General features: G+C 50.7%; 2 protein-coding genes across 2 annotated transcripts in view; one reads left to right on the forward strand and one right to left on the reverse strand.

The window, feature by feature from the left end:
- MARCHF8 (membrane associated ring-CH-type finger 8) overlaps positions 1-2,770 on the forward strand; it is a 142,139-nt gene extending 139,369 nt beyond the window's left edge. Inside the window, exon 10 of the transcript XR_014827513.1 lies at positions 878-2,770. The gene's annotated coding sequence lies outside the window, so the exon portion shown is untranslated. The remainder of the gene's footprint in view (positions 1-877) is intronic.
- Positions 1-20,156, reverse strand: part of ALOX5 (arachidonate 5-lipoxygenase) — a 47,954-nt gene that overhangs the window by 4,711 nt on the left and 23,087 nt on the right. The window contains exons 4-9 of the mRNA XM_021072736.2: positions 17,969-18,091; positions 7,964-8,070; positions 5,824-5,996; positions 3,865-4,011; positions 1,097-1,300; positions 251-337 (exon numbers count right to left, since the gene is read on the reverse strand). Coding sequence (XP_020928395.2) covers positions 251-337; positions 1,097-1,300; positions 3,865-4,011; positions 5,824-5,996; positions 7,964-8,070; positions 17,969-18,091 — 841 coding nt within the window. The remainder of the gene's footprint in view (positions 1-250; positions 338-1,096; positions 1,301-3,864; positions 4,012-5,823; positions 5,997-7,963; positions 8,071-17,968; positions 18,092-20,156) is intronic.

Genomic DNA, 20,156 nt, shown 5'->3' on the forward strand with positions numbered 1-20,156 from the left:
ATATGGAGAGCTGGTCCAGCAGCTGGGCATCAGGGGCAGACACCAGCCAGAGAGCCTGGGCACCTCCACTTGAGCGCCTCCAGCCTCCCACCCTTCCCAGGCTTCCACCCCAACGGAGCTCAGGGTGCTGGCCTCCCAAGAAGAAATCTGGACCTCAGGTCGGGGTGGGATCTGCCAAGGTTTTGCGAAATGGGTGCCTGCCAGGCCGGGCTCTTCCAGGCACTGAGGTGGGTGGGCAGGAGGCACTGACCTTGTCAAAGAGGCCGTACTCGCAGATCAGCTGCTCCCGGGCCTTGGTGTTGATGGCGATGGTGAACCGCACGTGTGCCACCAGGAGCTGGTGGAGGGACAGAGAAGACCTCAGAGGAGGCCTGGCTGGGGCCTCCTGACCAGGTCTGCATCTCCTTGGAGGTCTCAGGGGCCCTCAGCACCACCCCCACCCCGGTCCACTATGGAAGGATGATGCTAAGGCTCAGGGAAGGATAAAGGTTGGCATGCTGACCTTCAATGCTGAGCAGCTGCCGGAGGCCTGGGGGATGCAGCTTTGATTTTTGGCCATAATGATCATGATAAAAATGGTAACAGTCTACGCTTACGTGGAGTGTAACTGTGTGGTGGGCACTGTTTAATGTTCTCCAAATTTAACTATTTTAACTCTGATGGTAATCCTAGGAGGCAGGTGTACTATTTGATCTCTGTTTTACAGAAGGGGAAACGGAGGCACACAGGGGTAATTTGAGCCTGCAGTCACCCCAGTGGTCAGTGCCAGTAGGATTCAGGAGGAAACAAGGGCAGGGACAGTGGGGACTGCCACCTGGGATCAGACAGGGTTACACTGAACTCATTTGACTCCTCAAACTCTCCCTCTCTCCCCCAGGCCCAGGCCCTCAGGAACCAGGAGGCTCAGAGCTGCTTCCTTCTTCGGGGGAACCTCCCTGCCCACCCCCCGCCCCCTGAGCATCGCTTGAGGGGTCTCTTCTGGCCACCTCCAGCCACAGTCCCATGGGGATGTCAGTGCCCCTCCTCTCTCCCTCCTGTGCCCCATCCTCCATATCCAGTGCCCTCTACAACGAGGTGAGGCAGTAGCTTGCCGTACCTTGAAAATGGGGTGCACAGCAGGCAGCTGGCGGTACATGGCGATACCAAAAACCTCAGACACCAGATGTGTGCGCAGAAGGTGAGTGATGGTCTGGTGGACGTGGAAGTCACTGGAGCGGACCCAGATTTTGGCCAGAAGCCAGTCATACTTTGCATCCGAAGGGAGGAAAATAGGGTTCTCATCTCCTGGGACCTGGTTGAGCTGATGCATTGGAGAAAGAAAACACATCGCAGTATTTTGTGGGAGAGACTGACCTCTCAGGAAATTCCAGGAGAATCCACATGTCTTAAACAGTGACCTTTGAATCACAAGAGGATTGTGGGGGAGGGCAGCGGCCCAGGATTGGTATTTCCTATCCCAGCTGCATCAGCTGTGGAACCCTGGACAGCTTAGCCTTTCTGAGCTCTGAGTTCACCATCTGTAATAAGGGGACAGTGTTTCCTTACCTCACAGTTATAGGGGGATTGAAAGAAACGGCACGAAGGTGTCAGCAAGGAGGCCATGTGTGAAGGGGGTGCTGAGGCAGGTCCTCCATCTGATCCTGGTCTCTGCCCCTCCTTGCTGCTTCCACCCAATTCTCTGCTGCTGCTTTTGGGTCTCCCAACTTTGCCTTCCTCTGCTCTCCCCCGAAATGCTGCTGTTCCCCAGGCTCTGTCTTGGTGCTCCCGAATTCCCTTCTTGCCCTTGGTTAGCTCCTCCTGTTCCTAGGACTCTGGGGTTGGCATGACTCAGTGTCCCAGGTCACTGTCCTCCAGCCCAGACCTGCAGCCAGGTGCCTCCATAGTAGAGGCTGGCTTGTCTTCCCCTTTCCCAGTTCAACTCTATACTGAGGCCAAGGTGATTTTTCTTTCTAAAATGCAAATCATGTCAGGTCAATCCCTTCTTTAAAAACAGTCACCTCTTCATGCCAGAAAATAGGGTGCCCAAACTCCGTAATCTGTCCTCTGATGTACCATCATGTTTGACCCTCCCTGGCCACCAGTCCCTGGTCCCAACTTTGCCCATGACAACAGCCTCTTGCATTCCTGGGGCTCTCCCCCAGCGCCCCACACAGCCTCGCAACCTCACAGCATCGTGTCCTTCTCTGAAAGATGCGATGACTGAGAAGAAGCTCTGGGAGTTCAGCACTTGTGGGTGCTGCCAGGCGGCTCGCTTCTGGGGCCGCCAGTGCCAGAAAGGGCTGGTCCACTCACAAGAAGCACCATGGGGGTAAAAAGCGCCCCAGCCAGCACGGGCTCGAGGGGGGCCGCAGAGCAGCAGCGCAGCCCTCGCGCTCTCGGCTTCGGATCTCACCGGGGCGCGGCGGACGCCGGCTGGTGGCCGGACCCGGAGCTGCCAAACGCGGCCGCCAGGGGCCCTCGCTGTGCGCGCTGCTGAGCAGCGCGCCCCCCAGTGTTCACCTGGAGCAGAGAGACCCGGGAGGCTCTTACCTGGACGCTTCTCATTATTTACATGTTAATATGCTAGTAAACTCAAGGACAGTTTTACGAGGCGGAGGACGGGGCGGGGCGGGGGGCGCGGGGAATCTGTCTCAGGAAGGTCCCATAGGGTCCTGCTCAGTTGCAGCCACCGTAATAGAAGTAAAAAGATACAGGTGAACTTTATGTTAATAACGTAGTTGTAATCTACCCAATATCTCATTTCAACATGGAAATAAAATTATTAATGGGATATTTGACATTCTTTTTTTCTCATTCTGTCTTCAAAATTCGGACGTGTACTTTGCACTCACAGAGACCTTGGTTGGGACTAACCACATTTCAAGGTCTCCAGAGCCATGGGTGGCCCCAGCTCCCACACTGGACAGAGTGGCTCTGGTCAGACCGCTCCTGCCTGCTCGAGCTTACCCAGGACAGAGCAGCGCATGGAGAAGAGCGAAGTCTGACCTACGCAATATTCTTGTTTACGAATGCAATTGGCTGTCAATCTTTAAATATCAATCATTTCTCATAAAAATTTGGATTAACAGGTTTTCTCGTAAAATTATAAAGTTCTGTGAGCACTGAAACCACTCCAGCCCGTTTTAGTCTCACTGTCCCCGCCCCTCCCAACGGCCCTCCCCTAGTGCCCATCCCCCAAGCCCTTCCCCCATTGCTGCCCCTCCTACTGTCCCGCCCCGCCCGTGTCATTCCCCTCTTATTGTCCCGCCCTTCCTCTTTCTGTTTCCACCATGCACAGCTCCGCCCCTCCCAGTGTTTGCTCTTTGCTGTTTTGCTCTGACAGCCTGGCCCCACCCACACTGCTTGCGCAGCAGGTGGGACGCCTACTCTGCTCTGGTGCGTGCTTCACGGAGGAGGAGTCCTGCTGCTGCCCGCTAGGGGCTGTACTTGTGCTATCTCAGTCCTAACTATGGCCCTGCAAAGCAGGTATTCCTTGCCATTCCCTTTTCACATTGGGGAGAAATTGAGGCTCAGAGTGGTTTAGACCAACAGAACAGTATTGAGAGTTTATAGGGTTTATTTCTGGCCAATTTTTTTTTTTTCTCTTTTTTGGCTGCCCCGGGGCATATGGAGTTACTGGGACAGGGATCAGATCCAAGCCACGGTTTCGGTCTACATGGCAGTTGCGGCAACACCGCATCTTGAACCCACTGTGCCATGCCGGGGATCCAACCTGCGTTCCAGAGCTCCAGAGCTCCTCAGACGCCATTGCGCCACAGTCGGAACACCAGAAAGCCCTAGATTCTCTCCACCCAGGAAATCCCCCCTACCCCTGGCTGCGGAGGGTGGAGCCGCCCTGCAAGAGAACAGGGTTGGGCAGCCTACCTGGATGGCGATGGGAACAATCTTATTGGCCAGATTCTTGTACAGCAAGCAGACCGGCGCGGCCAGGAACTGCAGAGTGCAGGGGTCTGTTTTATTGGCATCAATGCCATCCAGCAGCTCAAAGTCCACGATGAAAATGTTCCCTTGCTGCAGGAGGCAGGAAGAAATAGGTCCAAATCGGTTTCAGCCAGAGATGGACCCAAGATTCAGGCCCAGAGGGAGGGACGGACCGCTCTGCAGGCCCTGGAGTTCAGAACTTAGCGTTCTCTATCCTCTGACTCAACAGCTGATGGATATCAGTTTCCAAAGTTGGTGGTGGTGGTGGGGTTCAGTAAGGTGAACGAACGGAAGTGGCCACTTTCGCAAGTGCTGAACCTGCTGTCTGCCTGACCCTCATGAAAGATGTTGAAAGACTACCCAGAATGATAGTGTAAGAAGAAAGAACACAGAGTTTAGATGAAATAGATAAGCAGGTTTGAAGGTAGGAAGTTCTGCAGGGGTGGGGCCTACAGGGGCAGGTGTCCACAGGGTCAGGAGGGGGTCTTCAGGGCCAAGGGAGGTCTTTAGAGGTGGATCTTCAGGGGTGAGGGATGTTTACAAGGGCAAGAGGGAACCTGCAGGGGTTGGGGGGCTACTGTCAGAGTGGTGTGTTCTGTGTCTTGGTCTGAGGCTGGTGGCATGACAAAGTCACTTGGTATAAATTCACTGAATTTACTGCCACTCCTGATCCTGATTTGTGCCCTTTTCTATAAATATACTTCAACATAAACTAGAAACGTGCCTGGGATTTGGGGGAGGTAGAAAGCAGCCTTTCCCAGTCTACACTTGAGTCCTCTTGATGGAGCCTAACCTGAGCGTCATGAGGGCTCCTTTCACAGGGCTGGGTCTGCTCAGGCCACAGCTGAAAGAGTTCATGGAGGGGACAAGAGGTGCTTCTTCTAAAGCCTTTTGTGTTTTGTTGTTGTTGTTGTTGTTGTTGTTGCTATTTCTTGGGCCGCTCCTGCGGCATATAGAGGTTCCCAGGCTAGGGGTCGAATCGGAGCTGTAGCCACCGGCCTACGCCAGAGGCACAGCAACGCGGGATCCGAGCCGCATCTGCAACCTACACCACAGCTCACGGCAACGCCGGATTGTTAACCCACTGAGCAAGGGCAGGGACCGAACCCACAACCTCATGGTTCCTAGTCGGATTCGTTAACCACTGCGCCACGACGGGAACTCCCCTTTTGTGTTTTAAGCAAGTAATGGAGGCAGGGGTTTCAGTCAGGCTGGGGAAGCAGATCCTGGGCTACAATGTGGTAGAGGCATGTCAGCAGGTCCTCAAGTGAGTTGGGTGTTCACGATTCCACCTACAGAGGGCGCGCTGTGGCCATTGTCACCGGGCTTCAGGAACCTTGGCTGAGGGGGACCAAACACCAGAGAGGCCTAAAGCCTGGCCACCATCTTCCTCTTTTTCAGACTGGAGGACCCTGGCAGTTGTCTGACACCAGCCTGAGCAGGTGTCTCAGCAGTCTGTCCGAGGCATATGGGACAAGGTCTGGGGAAGGAGAGGATGGTGCCCTTGGCCAGCCAGGGCAGAGGGAGGGTGTAAAACATCTCTCACGATGCCTGGCTCACAGCAGGCCCCTCATTCGAGAGAGCTCTTTTAATTATGATATCGATATTGAAAATATGGATATTATGCTCTCTGAACTGAGCATCATGGAAAAATATTACTCTCAATTCCTCTACCTGCGTTGGACGAGACAGTTTTCCTAAATGCTCAGGAAAAGGAAGAGACCACTGAGGGCAGCCAAATCTCGCTGTCAGCTAGGCAGATGAGCAGATGAGCCTGGAGATAGCAGCCTAGGGACCAGCGAGCATTGGCTGGTCGGAAGTGGTTTCTGCCTGATAGACTGCGACCTGGACATCTCAGCTGACTCTGGCCTGGGCCACCATCTTCAGCCAAGTGGGTCCTACCTCAACCTCCTGCTCCAGGGTGAGCTGCCGCTCCAGGCTGCACTCCACCATGGCTGTGGTCACCGGGAGCTTCTTGGGCAGCTTCGTGCAGCGCTGGATCAACACGGGGTTGCAGCCGTTCAGGAACTGGTAGCCAAACATGAAGTCTTCCTGCCAATGATTCATAACCCGCTCTATGGGGGAGAGAGGTGCAGCTCAGCATGAGCTTTGAGCCAGATTGAGGTCCTCCTGATGCTGGCCAAGAGCCAGAGTCCTTGCTTGGTCCCATCTCCCAGTTGCTCACTGGACAGCCCACCATGCCCAACTGCTTGATCACTAGTTCAGACCCTTGGTGGTTCAGAAGGTTCGCGGGGAACCCCTTTCTCAAGAACAAAAGCAAAAATAGACAGATGGGATTGCATCAAACTCAAAAGCTTCTGCACAGCAAAGGAAACAATCAACGGAGTGAAAATACAACCTACAGAATAGGTGACAATATTTGCAAAGCATATATCTGGTAAGGGGTTAATCTTCAAAATATACAAGTTAACTTCTAGAACTGTATGGCAAAACCACCAATAACTTGATTAAAAAATGTGCAAAAGATTCTAACAGACATTTCTCTGAAGAAAACATACAGATGGCCAGCAAGTATGTGAAAAAAATGCTCAACATCACTAATCATCAGGGAAATGCAGGTCAAAACCATAGGAGGTATCACCTCACACCTGTCAGGAAGCTATTATTAAAAAAAAAAAAAAAAAAAAAAAAGAGTTCCCATTGTGGCTCAGAGGAAACAAATCTGACTAGTATCCACAAGGATGCAGGTTCGACCCCTGGCCTCACTCAGTGAGTCAAGGATCTGGTGTTGTGGCTGTCGCATAGGCCAGCAGCTGTAGCTGTGATTCAACACCTAGCCTGGGAACTTCCATGTGCTGTGGGTGCAGCCCTAAAAAGAAAAAGAAAAAAAAAGGGCAAGTGTTGGCGAGTCTGTGGAGAAGGTGGAACCCTTGTGCACTACTGGTGGGAATGCAGGATGTGCAATAGGAGAAGAGAAAATATTAAAAATAGAACTACCCTGTGATCCAGCAATCCCACATCTGGAATTTTATCTCAAAGAATTATAATTAGGATCTTGAAGAGATATCTGCACGCCCACCTTCACTGCAACACAATTCATAACAGCCAAGATGCGGAAACCACCTAAATGCTCATCTACAGAGGACTGAATAAAGCTAATGCGGTGTTTACATACAAAGGAAAACTATTCCGCCTTATAAAAGGACATCCCGCAATACATGATGCCATGGATGAACCTGGAGGGCATTATGCTAAGTGAGATGACTGTCACAGAAGGACAAATACTGCATGTATTTGTATGCATAATACATGTATAATACTCTACTTAATATGAAGAGTCTAAATTAGTCGAATTCACAGAAGCAGAAAGCAGCATAGCATGGAGGTTGCTAGGGGTTGGGGCAGGGGATTGTGGAGTTACTAATCCATGAATGCGAAGTTTCAGTTAAGCAAGATGAATAAGTTCTGGAAATCTGCTGCACAACACTGTACCTATAGAAAAAAAAAAAAAAAAAAAAAAAAAGAACCCAGGTCCTTGTGCCCAGGCAGGAAAGGAAGGAGGGGCTTCGGGATGAAGGAGAAGGAGGGGAGCAGGGGGCAACTCTGCAGTTGTTTGTGAAGGCAGTTCCCCTGTGCTTGTTTCTGTGCTGTTTCCTAACCTTTCTGTTGCTGTGCAGTCCTCCCTGAGCCATTCTGTGACTATGATGCTGCTGCTCTACCAAACACACCCTAGTCCAAAGGAACCCATTGGTGCTTTCATGTAAAGGCTTAAAGAACAAGCTAACTTCTGCCTTCACTCTGTTCAGAAGCATCATAAATGATGGATTTATGTAAAGAAAAAGTTCTAATACTTCGGAAACTTTTGATGATGACATGAGCTTGGGGGTACTCAGCCTTGAATGTTCCAGGAGGAGAACATTCTGGCTCTGAGGGTGACCACCCGTGGGGCGCACGGTGTAGGCGAAGGCGGTGCTGGCCTGGGGGGCCAGGGTGCCCTGTGCTGGAGCAGGTGGGGGCAGCCCTTTCCCTTCCCCAGGCAAGGCTCCCCTAGTACCATGAGAGCCCCCCAAAGCACACTCACCAGAGATAGTGTTGCTGATCTTGACGAAGATTTTCTCAAAGTCGGCAAAGTCACTCCAGGAAGACTGGAACATGTGCATAAAGCGGTTGATGAACAGGTTCTCCATCCTGCAGACCGAGACATGTGCTCTGACCTCCGCCTCCCCCGGCCAAGGCCCTTCACACCCGGGTCTCTAGACACCCCCAGGGCCACAGGGACTTGAACCCAGGGCAACTCCAAGAGGGCAGCTGACTGGCCTTGTGGAACCAGGACAGAAAATGGCACCCACAACCATGCTCTTCCTTTTGCACCTTCCCTAAGAAAGAGGCTGGCTGTCTGCTCTTGGCAGTCCACAGTGCTCTGTACTCTTTCATGCACGCCCTGGTCCATGCCTTCATTCATTCATTCATCATACTTTTTGCTGCACCCAGTCAATGCAAGCTTCCAGGGACAGAGTACTGTATCTTATGCAGGGGCTCTCCCGAGTTTCCTGGATTTGGGAGGATGAGCGGTTCAGTGGGGTTTATCCCTCATTTGCTTTCTGCCTACCCCTGGCTCTGTGCCTGGTGCTGAGGAGGGCACAGCTTCCAAATACTCATCGCACAAGAAAGCAAAATAACTCAGGACTGGAACTTGCTAAATCCAAAACGCAGGCTGCAGGCAATAAGGAGTCAGATCTAAGTGGCCTGGGCAACCCTGGGGGCTTCCTGGAGGAGGCAGGTATGGGATGGGTCTGGGAAAGGTAGAAAAGGCAGGAAGAGGCTTTCTTGGCTTCCCTCCATAACCCTAGCAAGGTGCGGGATGGAGGTGGGGGAATTCTGGCCAGTGCTTATTGTGACAGCCCTGCCTCAGTTTCCCTCTCTGACACACACAGCTGAGAGTGACAAGCAGTCATCTTGTTCCCCCCCACCCCCCTCTGCCCCCACCAGTAACTGTTGCCCTCTCCTCCAGGGTTCAGGCTTCCTACAAGCTCTGTCTCTTGTAGGTCCTGACTTGGGGGCCTTGGCATGCATGGTTCCCTCCCTCTGTTACCCCCTTTCTTCTCCTCCTGAGCATATGGGGTGAGTGTATCTGGAGGGCTTGCCTGGTGAACCCCACTCCTCCTTTGATCTTATGAAGCTATCCCTTCCCCCAGGCTAGGCTCTGTAATGCCCCCTCTGCAGCACTGACAGCAGATAAAGTACAAAGCTGACAGGGACAGAGGGCTTTGTACAGCATCCCAGGGGTGCCACCTGTCAGCATGCACAAAGGCAGCAAGCTCCACTGACCAAAGATGGGAACTCAGCACACAAGCTGGAGATGCTGGGCTCCCTCCAGCCCTGCCAGGCATGGGAAAAGCACCTGATGCAGAAAACGGCATAGGCCTGATAGGGATGGAGTAGACACAGGTATTTTTAGAAGTCCCAGTATAGGACCACAGATAACGAGGGAAACTTAGGAGACATTGGGAGATCGCTGTAAGTCAATAAATTGGTCAAAAAAGCCATCAGAACAAGGCAGGCTCGCTTGATTAGTGGAGCCTTGAGAATTGCCTCAGGTTCTTAGGTGGGGGATGGGATGAGGCCTGCATTCAGATTCAGACCAGGGGCAGCAGTTTGAGAACCACCCTCCTGCAGATACTTACCAGATACTAAGGAGGAGCTACTACTTCCAGAAAGCAAGAGGAGGGCTTTTCCAACCCCCACCCCCCTTGGATGATAAAACTGTAGCCCACCGGATCCTCTGGGCAGAGCGTCCGTGCCTGCCTGCTTGCATCTCTCACAAGGGTCCTATCTTAATAAATCTATTTCTTGCCTATCACTTTGTCTCTTGCTGAATTCCTTCTGCACGGAGACATGAAGAACCTGAACCTCAGTGAGTCCAGACACTGGGTGAGTGATTCTAATTTAAAACCTTTAAGACCTATAAAAATCCTAATCTGTGTTTAGGCTGGGTTCAAGTCCTGGCCATGGATTCAAGTTACAATCTATGTTCTGGCTAGGTGCAGGCTGTTAATACTGTCAGTTTCACAAGCTAGAGACGCTGGGGCCCCTCCACCCCAGCCAGGCATGGGAAAGGCACCTGATGTAGAAAATGACACGGGCCTACCTGGAGACTCCCCTTCGGGTCCTGCCTCAATTTAGCAAATGCTTCTCTCCTTTGTATCAGCTTCCAGGGGTCCCTGGAAGCCATGCTGCTCTTGAGGAGGGTCTTAGGACCACAACGCTGGCAACCTCTGCGAGCTGGAGGAACCAGCTACCTGGAATGTGGTGGAATACAGCCTAGGCAGTGGTGACTGCACACAGTAGGTGCTCAGTACCTCAGAGCTGGAAAAAACCCTGGCATAATCCTATCTGTGGCTGGTAGCATCATCACTTTTATCCTAGACCCTTGGCGGGGGGGGGGGGGTGGGAAAGAGCTTTTACACACATGCTTGTTTTACACACATTTGTTGCGGCCTCGCCACTGCTAGTCAGGCCTCCCAGCTAAGTGTCTACCAGCCATGCCAGCTCCTTCTTCACCCAGTGTCCCAGCCCTCCTCCTCTACCTTCCCTGTAGGCTGCATGTCCTGGGACAGAAACCCTTGTTAAGGTGGAGGATTAAACCTCACTGTGACCTCCAGTGTCTGGTGTGGAAAAGGACTTATTTCTGGGAGAAGAGAGGCCTTCCTAGGCCTACGGTCCTCCCAGCCCTGAGGAAGCCCAGCACCAGATGGTCTGCAAAGATGTCCTGGACCCCGTGGCATCTTGTGGGGAACTGGGAGTGAGTCACAGCCCCGTGTAGGTCACGGTCCCCCCAGCTGAGTCTCTTTGACTTCAAAACAGAAGGTTGGCACCAAAAACAGGGTGGGGTCTGGCAGTACTCGGAGGAAACCACAGATCCCGGAAGAAGTGGAGTTAGGAGGAACATATTTGCAAGTTATATCTGGAGACAAAATATTGCTACATACAAAATATTGCTTAAAGACACCTGGAATAGTAGGGACTTCAAGATCTGTTATCACACAAAGGGGAACCTGTAGCCAGAGATGGCCCCTGGCTTTTTTTGAGGTCACATAGCCAGGTAATTATATGGTCAAGAAATGGCACAGCCAGGTAAAAACAGAACACAGCCAGGCAAGAGCCACACGGAGTGGCTGACCTGGACTGGGCACTAGCTGTTGGCCCTATGCTGGCAGAGGCGGGAGCCCCTGTTTCCTCTGCTTCCCCAGCCCTTTTCCTTCTTCCTACAGCTTCTCCATTTCCCATTTCATGCTTTTGCTCTTTGGCATGGGTGGCAAGGCTTACTGGAGGGCGGGCCTTGTACCAGGCAGAGCAGGTGGCTTGGAGGAAACTCGCCAGAGTTATCCAGAAGTGGTGAGGAAACCAAGCTGCCCAGAGGCGGAGGCTCAGGGGAAAGGCCTCTGGTGATCTCTGGCCTGAGTTTCAGTGTTCCACAGGCAGCAGCTCAATGATGGGAGCCTCGGGACGCAGGCTAGGTGCTGGCTCTGGGTTTTTTCTGTCAGGGACTTTCAGTGCAGAAGGGCTGCCAGGTACAGGGTAGGCGCTGTTTCCCCATCAGACCACTAGGGGGTCTCAGAGCCCCAGTTCCTGTGCTGGGGCCTGGACACAAGAGTCCTGAGTGGGGCTGGGAGTCCACATGCAAGGTCAGGCCGAGGCCAGAGAGGGCAGCTGAAGTGGAGGCAGGTCAGCAAAGAGTGTTAAGGGCCTGGCCTAAGATCCCAGCCCAACCTCTTCCTAGCCACCTGGCCTTGGCCAAATCCCTCACCTCCTGTGCCTCAGTGTCCTCATCCATGAAACGGGCACAGTGATTGTCCCTGCCTCACAGGGCTGACATGAGATAGAGAAGGCACTGGTATGTAAAAGGGGTTCAACAAATGTTAGCGATTAGTACTATGATTATCACTTACTGTTAATAGTAAAGTCTGCAGCCTTAGGCTGTGGTGTTCTGGGCGGACCAGAGGACAAATTCATAATCCAGGCTACAGCACAGCCCTTTGCTCTCTGCTTCCCCAGGTCCTTCTGTCTAATTCACTCATCCCCCTTATACCTTCACATTCAATTCACAGAAGAGTATTTACCTACAGGTTCCTCTTTATGTACTCCCCTGTCCTCCACATGTCCTCACCCAGGGCACTGGTGACTTCTTAGTGGCTCTATCCAAAAAGTCAGCTCTAAACTCCCCTGATCTCTCTGAAGCATCTGACAGCCAACCCCCTTCTTCTTGACACTAAAATGCTGAGCCCCATGGACCTCATGCTTCAAACCCCCATGATCCTACACCTCCACCCTCGTAAAGGCTGAGATCCTTGCCCAGTTCCCTGCATTGGCAGACTCAGTACCACTTCCCTGCAGAGGCCCCCACTCTGGTCCTCCTCAATCCTGGAATTCTCACTGCCTTGAAATACCATCCCCTCCGCTCCTCCAATCACCATGGTAAACTCCAATGAATCCTTCAAGGCCCAAGTTGGGCTTCTCTCTTAGAAAACTTTTTTCCTGGTGCTGTCTCCTCAGAGCTTCCTCGCTGCCTCAAGTGTTCCCAGTACTCCTTTCTTAAGGAATATCTACCACATGCTATTGTGATGTGCTGTCCACAGCTTAGTCCCCTCTAGATGGTAAGCCTCTTGGAGTCAGGACCAAGGGTCCACTTTTGATTCATCTCAGGTCCCCAACCCCCAGGAGCTCAATAAGCATTTGTCAAAGGACTGGCTGCAGGCAGCCTCCTCTGGACCAGATCCCTTGGGAGTGGAAGAATCTCATAAAAGCCAGAAAACAGGCAATGACAGAGCCTGAGATGATACCTCCCTGGCCAGTCTCCTTCTTTGGGCTCTGGAATGAGGAGAAAGTCCTCCCAAGTACATAGAATGGAGAAACAAGAGGGAACTCACACACAGTGTGCTGGACCTCACCATAGGGTCACTGCCTACATGAGTTCATTTAAATCACAGCAATTCTAGCAGCTAGGCAGCATCAGCCATGTATCATAGGAAGGACATGGGTCTGAAAACTTATATAACTCTTGCAGAGTTTGAAACAAGTGCAGCTGACCAGGCTCTAAATAAGGTGACCTTTTGCTTTTAAAGGGTAATTAGAGATGAATTGATACTTGGTGCTATAATTTTAATAGATCAACTGATTTTTTTTCTTTCCAGGAAAGTATAACCTCATGGACCAGCAGCATCAACACCCCCAGAACTTTATTAGAAATGCAGACTCTCAGGCCCATCCTAGACCTCCTGAATCAGAAACTCTGGGGGTGGGTCCACAAGTCCAGATTTTAACAGGCCTTCCAGGAGATTCTGATGCAAGCTATAATTTGAGAACCACTGCTGTAGGGATTGCAGTGGTTTCCAAACTAATCTGACTACAGAACAAACCCCTTCTAAAGGAAACTGCTTTATGATTGGTGTTAACATATCTTCTTTGTTGTTGTTGTTGTTTTTTGTTTTTTTAGGGCCACATCTATGGCATATGGAGGTTCCCAATCTAGGAGCTGAATTCGAGCTGTAGCTGCCTGCTTATGCCACAGCATTTCTAATAATGCCAGCTATAGTAATGCCAGATCTGAGCCGCATCTTTGACCTACAGCACAGCTCATGGAAACGCCAGATCCTTAACCCACTGAGTGAGGCAAGGGATCAAACCTGCGTCCTCATGGGTCCTAGTCAGATTCGTTTCTGCTGCACCACGATGGGAACTCTTGGTGTTAACATAATTTTATGACCCATTTTAAATGAAAAAAAAAAAAACCTGCTACTTTGGTGACTATAATTAAACACCTCCAGGTTTGTCTGCCTTTTGGGTGGGACTCTTCTTTCCCCCTACATTTCCCGCTACAAATTTATTTTCCAATGGGATACCTCTGAGTTTATAAGAGAATTCACTAGAGGTAAAAATGATTGATATACAGACAGGGAACAGATAGGACAAGGAGGAGATGACCGTAAAAATTTCCAAGAAGATCAGAGGACTAGGGTAGCACTTGTGAAGTAAAGGGGAGAATCCTATTCCTATGAGTGCTTTGGTGCTGGGGAACCAACTTGTTTCTGAGCTGGGGTGGCAGTAAGAGGGTGTGGGGACATCTTCCAGCAAACCCTTGTGGCTGTGGCTTCCAAAGTCAGGAGAATAGGCTCCCTCAGCTTCTCTGTTCCCGTGACTTCATCTCACTCCTTCTTGTTCCCACCCCGCCTTAGGGAGCCCCACCCCAGACCTTGCCACACTGCTTCGCTCTCTTTCTGCCTCCATGGGAACCCTTCCCCATCCACTGTCAGCCCATCTTTCCTCCTGACCTTCAACTCGGGGCCCTGCTGTTTCCTTCTCTTCACCACCTGCTCCTTTCAAGGAGCTGCCACTTATGTAATTTTGCCTGACCTCAAACCAGGAGTGGGGGGCAGGTCTGTGGGGCTGGGAGCAGGGGTGGGAGGAGTTACTGCCCTCAGACCACACTCCTCCCCCTTCCCTGCAACAAAGCCTCTATCCGGCTCTCAACCCCCTCTCCCCTGTTGCTTGTGGGGCTCCCACCCTTGATTGGCCTCAACGCTCCCTGAAGCCTCCGCTAAACCCCCAGCCTGCATGTCCCACTGGTCACAGGCTCTCAATCTCAATCTGCTCCAAGACTGGACTCGTCTCATCACCCCCCAAACTTTTTTCTCCCCCATTTTTCGCCATCCCGAAGCATATGGAGTGCCAGGGCCAGAGATCAGATCTGAGCTGCAGTTTTGACCTACATCGTAGCTGCAGCAACACTTGATCCTTTAACCCACTGTGCTGGGCTGGGGATTGAACCTGCACCCTTGGTGCTGAAGAGATGCCGCTGATCCTGCTGTGCCACAGGAGGAACTCCTCCAGCTTTCCTTTTTTAATGGCCACCCTACTTTCCCTACAAGCCAGATGCACAATGTCAAGGGTGCCTGGGGTTCTCCCCTCAGCCTCTCCCCGTTTTGACCTGAAATCCAGCTGGATCCTAGTGCATCCATGCCTGCAGTCCTCTCTGCTCTCCTATTCCCTGTCTTTGCTCAGCCTCTTCCCCATCTCTGGGCTGGCTCATCTGACTCTCAGAGGCTGCCAGGTCAAGCTTCTGCAACACGGCTCTGATTTCTGTCACATCTCCTTGCTTCTTATCAAACACTGCAAGCTCAGACCCCAAGGGGAAGGGTACCCTTCAAAGGGCTGCCCCACCCAATCTCCTCTGATAAGGAGTGCATGGTGGGTAATGGTCTGAGCATCCTGGTCTTTGCTCCAGGCTGGTCACCAATCCCAGACCTCCGTCACATTTCTGCCCTGTTCCCTTATACTGGGAAGGAAGAGCTCTTTCTCACTTTCCTTTGAAGAGGACATAACTTTGCCAGCCTTGCCAACTTCCTGCAATCAAAGCTCCAGGCTGAAAACAGTGAGTGGTGAGTAAGCAAATAAGCTGCTGCCTTTTTTTTTTTTCTTTTTTTGGTCTTTTTAGGGCCACACCCGTGGCAGATGGAAGTTCCCAGGCTAGGGGTTGCATCGGAGCTGTAGCTGCTGGCCTACACCACAGCCAGAGCAACACCAGATCTGAGCCACGTCTGTGACCTACACCACAGTTCATGACAATGCTGGATCCTTAATCCACTGCACAAGGCCAGGGATCGAACCTGCATCCTCATGGATATTAGTCATATTTGCTTCCACTGCACCATGATGGGAACTCCAGCTGCTGCTCTTTTGATGCGACCAGGACATTTCACAACACCCAACCTTTGTGTGTGATGCCCTCTCTGCCACAGCATCCTCGCTCTGCTTCTCCAGGCCTCCACCTGTCTGTCCCACCAGCTGCAAGGCCAGGCCATGTGCCCTTCTGCCGTGAAGCCCTCCTGGACCCCATGAGATAACAGCAGACAGAGTGATGGTCCCTCTATGAGCCCCAGAGGGCAGGAGCATATCTGAGGCTCAGTAGGTGATGGTGGAGAAGAGGGTGCTGGCTGGCTTGACCCCATTACTAGAAATAGATGAGGACTAACGGTGCATTTAGGAAGAAACTACTCTGTGCAGGGTTGACACAGATGGTCCTTTAATATTCTCACAACCTCAAGTGGGAGCTATGGTCTCATTCTTCAGATAAAGACACCAAGGATCAGAGAGGTTAGCCATCTCTCCCAGGTTCACCTTCCACCAGCCCAGAGCCCTCTCCCATGGGCCCCTCATCTCCTGGGGTAGGGACTCTCTGGGATGCTTCCCTGAGGTCCAGTCCCCTTGGCTCAGGCTGCATCCTCCTCAAATGCAGGGGCTGTGTCTCTTCTCTACTTCTCACCATCCTCCATCTCTCCTCCATCCAGCTATACCTCCACTCACCATCTGTCTAGCCCTCCCAGCACCTTCTACCCACTATCCATCCCTCCACCATCGCTAAGCAGAGGTGGCACTACTCCCCAAAGCAGTATCTTCTCCTTTGACCTCACTGCTTCTCTATCATTATCCTTTTTTTCTCCAAACTGTCCCTTTCACAAGGGCCTTCTGTCCTGCTTGTTCCATCCAGGTCTGGGCTCTCTCTACTAAAGCTACGTGCCTTTGACTTAACAATGTCCATCCTTGGGTGGGAAGTGGGACATTTAATCACCCTGATGTCTCCAAGGAGCCTGCTGCTGGGTACTGCTGTATCACTAATCCAGTGATTGGTTTTAATTTTTCTCTCCATTTGATCTCGATAGTAGCAGAGGAAAAAAAAAATCCTCAGCTTTGGACCCTAACAGACCTGGATTCAAATTCTGGTTTTGCCCATTTTTGCCTAAATGACCTCAGACAAATTCCTTGACTTGGACCCAGTGGAGCCTCAGTTTACTCACCTGGAAATGGTGAAGAACAGTACCTACTTCCCAGGGTTGCTGTGAAGGTTAAAGCTGACAGTTCTATGTAGAAGCACCCCCACCTAGAGCCTAGCACTTAGTAGAGGCTTGATAACTGTCAGGCTTTTCCTACTTCCTCCGTCTCACTCAGACGCAGCTCAGGGAGACGAGGGCATCTGGTCTCTCGGATGTGAAGGGATTCCTGCGGTGTCTGATTGTGAGGCTGTGTGTGTGTGTGTGTGTGTGTGTGTGTGTGTGTGTGTGTGTGTATGTGTGTGGCGGGTTCTCTTCAAATGTCAGGAAATCCTGGGGGTGTAGCCTCCCACCCTTTATGAAACTTTGACCAAAGGAGGCACCTTCTTAAGGGGAGCAGCTGTGCACCTGAGCAAATGCTGCCACAGAGACTGACTGGACCCGTGCTTCCCTATATGTCTGCCTCCTGGTTATACCATCTCAAGGCCAGGCACTCCCAGGAGACCTTCACCCTGGCAGAGGTGGCAGTAGGGGGCTGTCACTGGGAGGTGATGAAGCTTCTCAGGGCAGTCCAAGGCTTGGTCAGGTTGTAGAACCACTGATTTAGGGTTTTCCAGATTTGCATGATTGTGAGAATTCCCCAAAGCGTCAGTGTACACAGTCAAAGGCCCCTCCACTAGCCCGCAGGATGTGGCTGGGGCTCCAGGTTGGTAACAAGCACCTAGGTAGTCTTTGAAAACCGTGCTATAATTCAACCACCAAGAAGGAGCACAGAACTCTGGTCTCTGCCATTTATTATCAGGGGCTACTGAGTAAGACATTTGATTTCCTCATTCCCCAGATTCCTCAACTGCAGAATGGGAATAAGAACTGTGCCCACCTCCTGGCGCAGTTGTGACAGATGGACGGGGAGGCATGTGGGCCATCAACACAGGCCTCTTGGCCTTATTACTCTCTACACCTGCATTGGCCCAAGAGGGGACGAGCTGAGGGTGGGGATGGGGTGCTGCAAGTAAAGACCTCCACTCTGGGCTGAAAACATAGCTACATCTGGTGTCTGGAGTCCTCCAGGTTGTAATTCTGCTCAGATACAGGCTCACTGTGATTGTGCATTAAGGGTCCAGGCTATGGCCAAGACACCCTCAAACAATTTGGGAAGAGTTGCTCTGCTGAGCTGACTGCCCAGCCCCAGGTCCTGACGATGTGCTCTGGTCCCAGCAGCTCGGGGGCTGCCCAGCATCCTTGAGTTTTCATACACTTACGCTTTTGAGTAGTTCAGAACAAAGTCCACTCCTTTCTCACTATCAAACTGGATATCTCGGGGTAAATCCCTGTGGCATTTGGCATCAATACTCAAGGGGAAGCCAGGGTTCCACTCCATCCATCTAAGCATGAAAAAGAAGGAGAAGAAAACCGGGTTAAATGCCTGGCCTGTGGGTCAGCCCCTCAGGCAGAAAGCTGCCTGTGTGGTCCAAGGATGTGCCCGCCATCAAGTCATCACGTTGCAATAGCTGAGCATGTGCCTGGTGAGGTACTGGGGATGCCTCCCAAGGTCTGGTAGCCCCCAGCTTGCTGTGCCTTGAACATCACAATGGGAGGTCTGAGGTCCCCTAAACCCAAGGCTGGGCTTACAGCAGAGGGGTGGCGAATGGTCGGTGTGCAGTGGTGCATACAGAGAGCATCAGAGAACTCATTTATTTGAGGTGACATTCAAGGGCATTATCCAGCAATTCATTTATAAACAGAAAAAACACCCCACTTAGAATGGTAAAAACACAGTTTCCCTTGGTATAAAGTAACAGGAAAAGTGAAAGAATGTCATGAAGAAAACTAGACATTCTACTGAAGGATATCACACAAGATCTAAATGGGTGGAAAGATGAACTATCATTAAAATGCCATACAGGACACATTTATATGTAATTCAAAGCAATTTTTATTTTCTTGGCCTCATCTGTGGCATATGGGAGTTCCTGGGTGAAGGATCAAACCTGGGCCACACCAGTGACAACACCGAATCCTTAACTGCTAGGCCATCAGGGAACTCCCAAGGCAGATCTCATTATGGAAAACTTTAAAAAGAATAGTGAAATAACAATACAGCTATTAAGATTTATTAGAAAGTTCTGATAACCAAAAGATGGCACTGGGCTGTGGATTAAGAAAAACAGAGCCAAAATGACAATGTGAATATAATACAAAACTAGCTTATCAAATACTATCCAATGTGTGCTCATGGTTTAACTATATATTTCTATCAAAAAACTCTATGAGGTAGTACAATTATTTCCCTCATTTTACAGATGAGGGAATTGAGGCACAGAGAGATAAACAACTTGCACAGGACAAGGAGTAAGTGGCAGAAAGTATAGGCTGAGCCCAGGCACTGGCTTCAGAGCCCATGCAAGTGGCTGCCGCCCTATGACAGCTCTCTGTGCTGTGGGTGAAATCCCAAAGCAGTAGGAAGAAACTTATTCTATAATGAATGATACCAGGGGCATTTAACCCCTACACTTCACATATAAAAATACACAGCACATGAATTAAAAGCTTAAAGTTAAAAACAAAATTATGGAAATATTAGACAAAAATACAAGTATTTATGCAACACAGGGGTGGGGAGGGACTTCTTAAGCAAAGCAGGAAACCCAAAAGTCACAGAGGAAAAAGAATACGTAAGTTAAGAGAATAAAGAAGTAAAAACTGTGAAAAAAGCAACAGAAGACAAATGATACACACTATACATATAACAAAGGGATACTATCCTAATATATAAAGAGATCCTTTAGGTTAATAATAAATCCACAGAAAAATAAAGCACATAAATAGGCAAGTCAAAGAAGAAGCAATGCAGAGAGGCTTCATTTACCAGCAGTCAGGGGCATGTGGTGAGCCACAGGGTCTCACTTAAGGATTTTTGGACTGCCAAGTAGTTACAAGATCAATGTCATCAGGTATTAGCAAAGGTATGGGTAACAGGATATTTTCACATACCATTAGTGGGATTGAAAATTGCTATAAAATTTTGGGAAGGGAATTTTGTCAGTATTTCTTTTCTTTTTTGGCTTTTTAGGCCGCACTTGCGGCATCTGGAGGTTGTCAGGCTAGAGGTCGAATGGGAGCTACAGCTGCCGGCCTACACCACAGCCACAGCAACGCTAGATCTGAACCGCCCCTGTGACCTACACCACAGCTCATGGCAACACCAGATCCTTAACCCACTGAGTGAGCCCAGATTTTGAACCTGTAACCTCATGGTTCCTAGTCGGATTCGTTTCCCTTGCACCACGATGGGAACTCCTGGACTGCCAGGTATTTACGAGATCAATGTCATCAGATATTGGAGAAGGTATGGGTAACAGGATATTTTCATATACCATTGGTGGGATTGAAAATTGCTATAAAATTTTGGGAAGGGAATTTTGTCGGTATTTCTTAAAATGAAAAATG

This window comes from Sus scrofa, chromosome 14, assembly GCF_054392235.1.
Source record: "Sus scrofa isolate SSC_HxYL_T2T_F1_AM1 chromosome 14, Sscrofa_HxYL_maternal_Yorkshire_Landrace_v2.0, whole genome shotgun sequence".
Lineage (NCBI taxonomy): Eukaryota > Metazoa > Chordata > Mammalia > Artiodactyla > Suidae > Sus > Sus scrofa.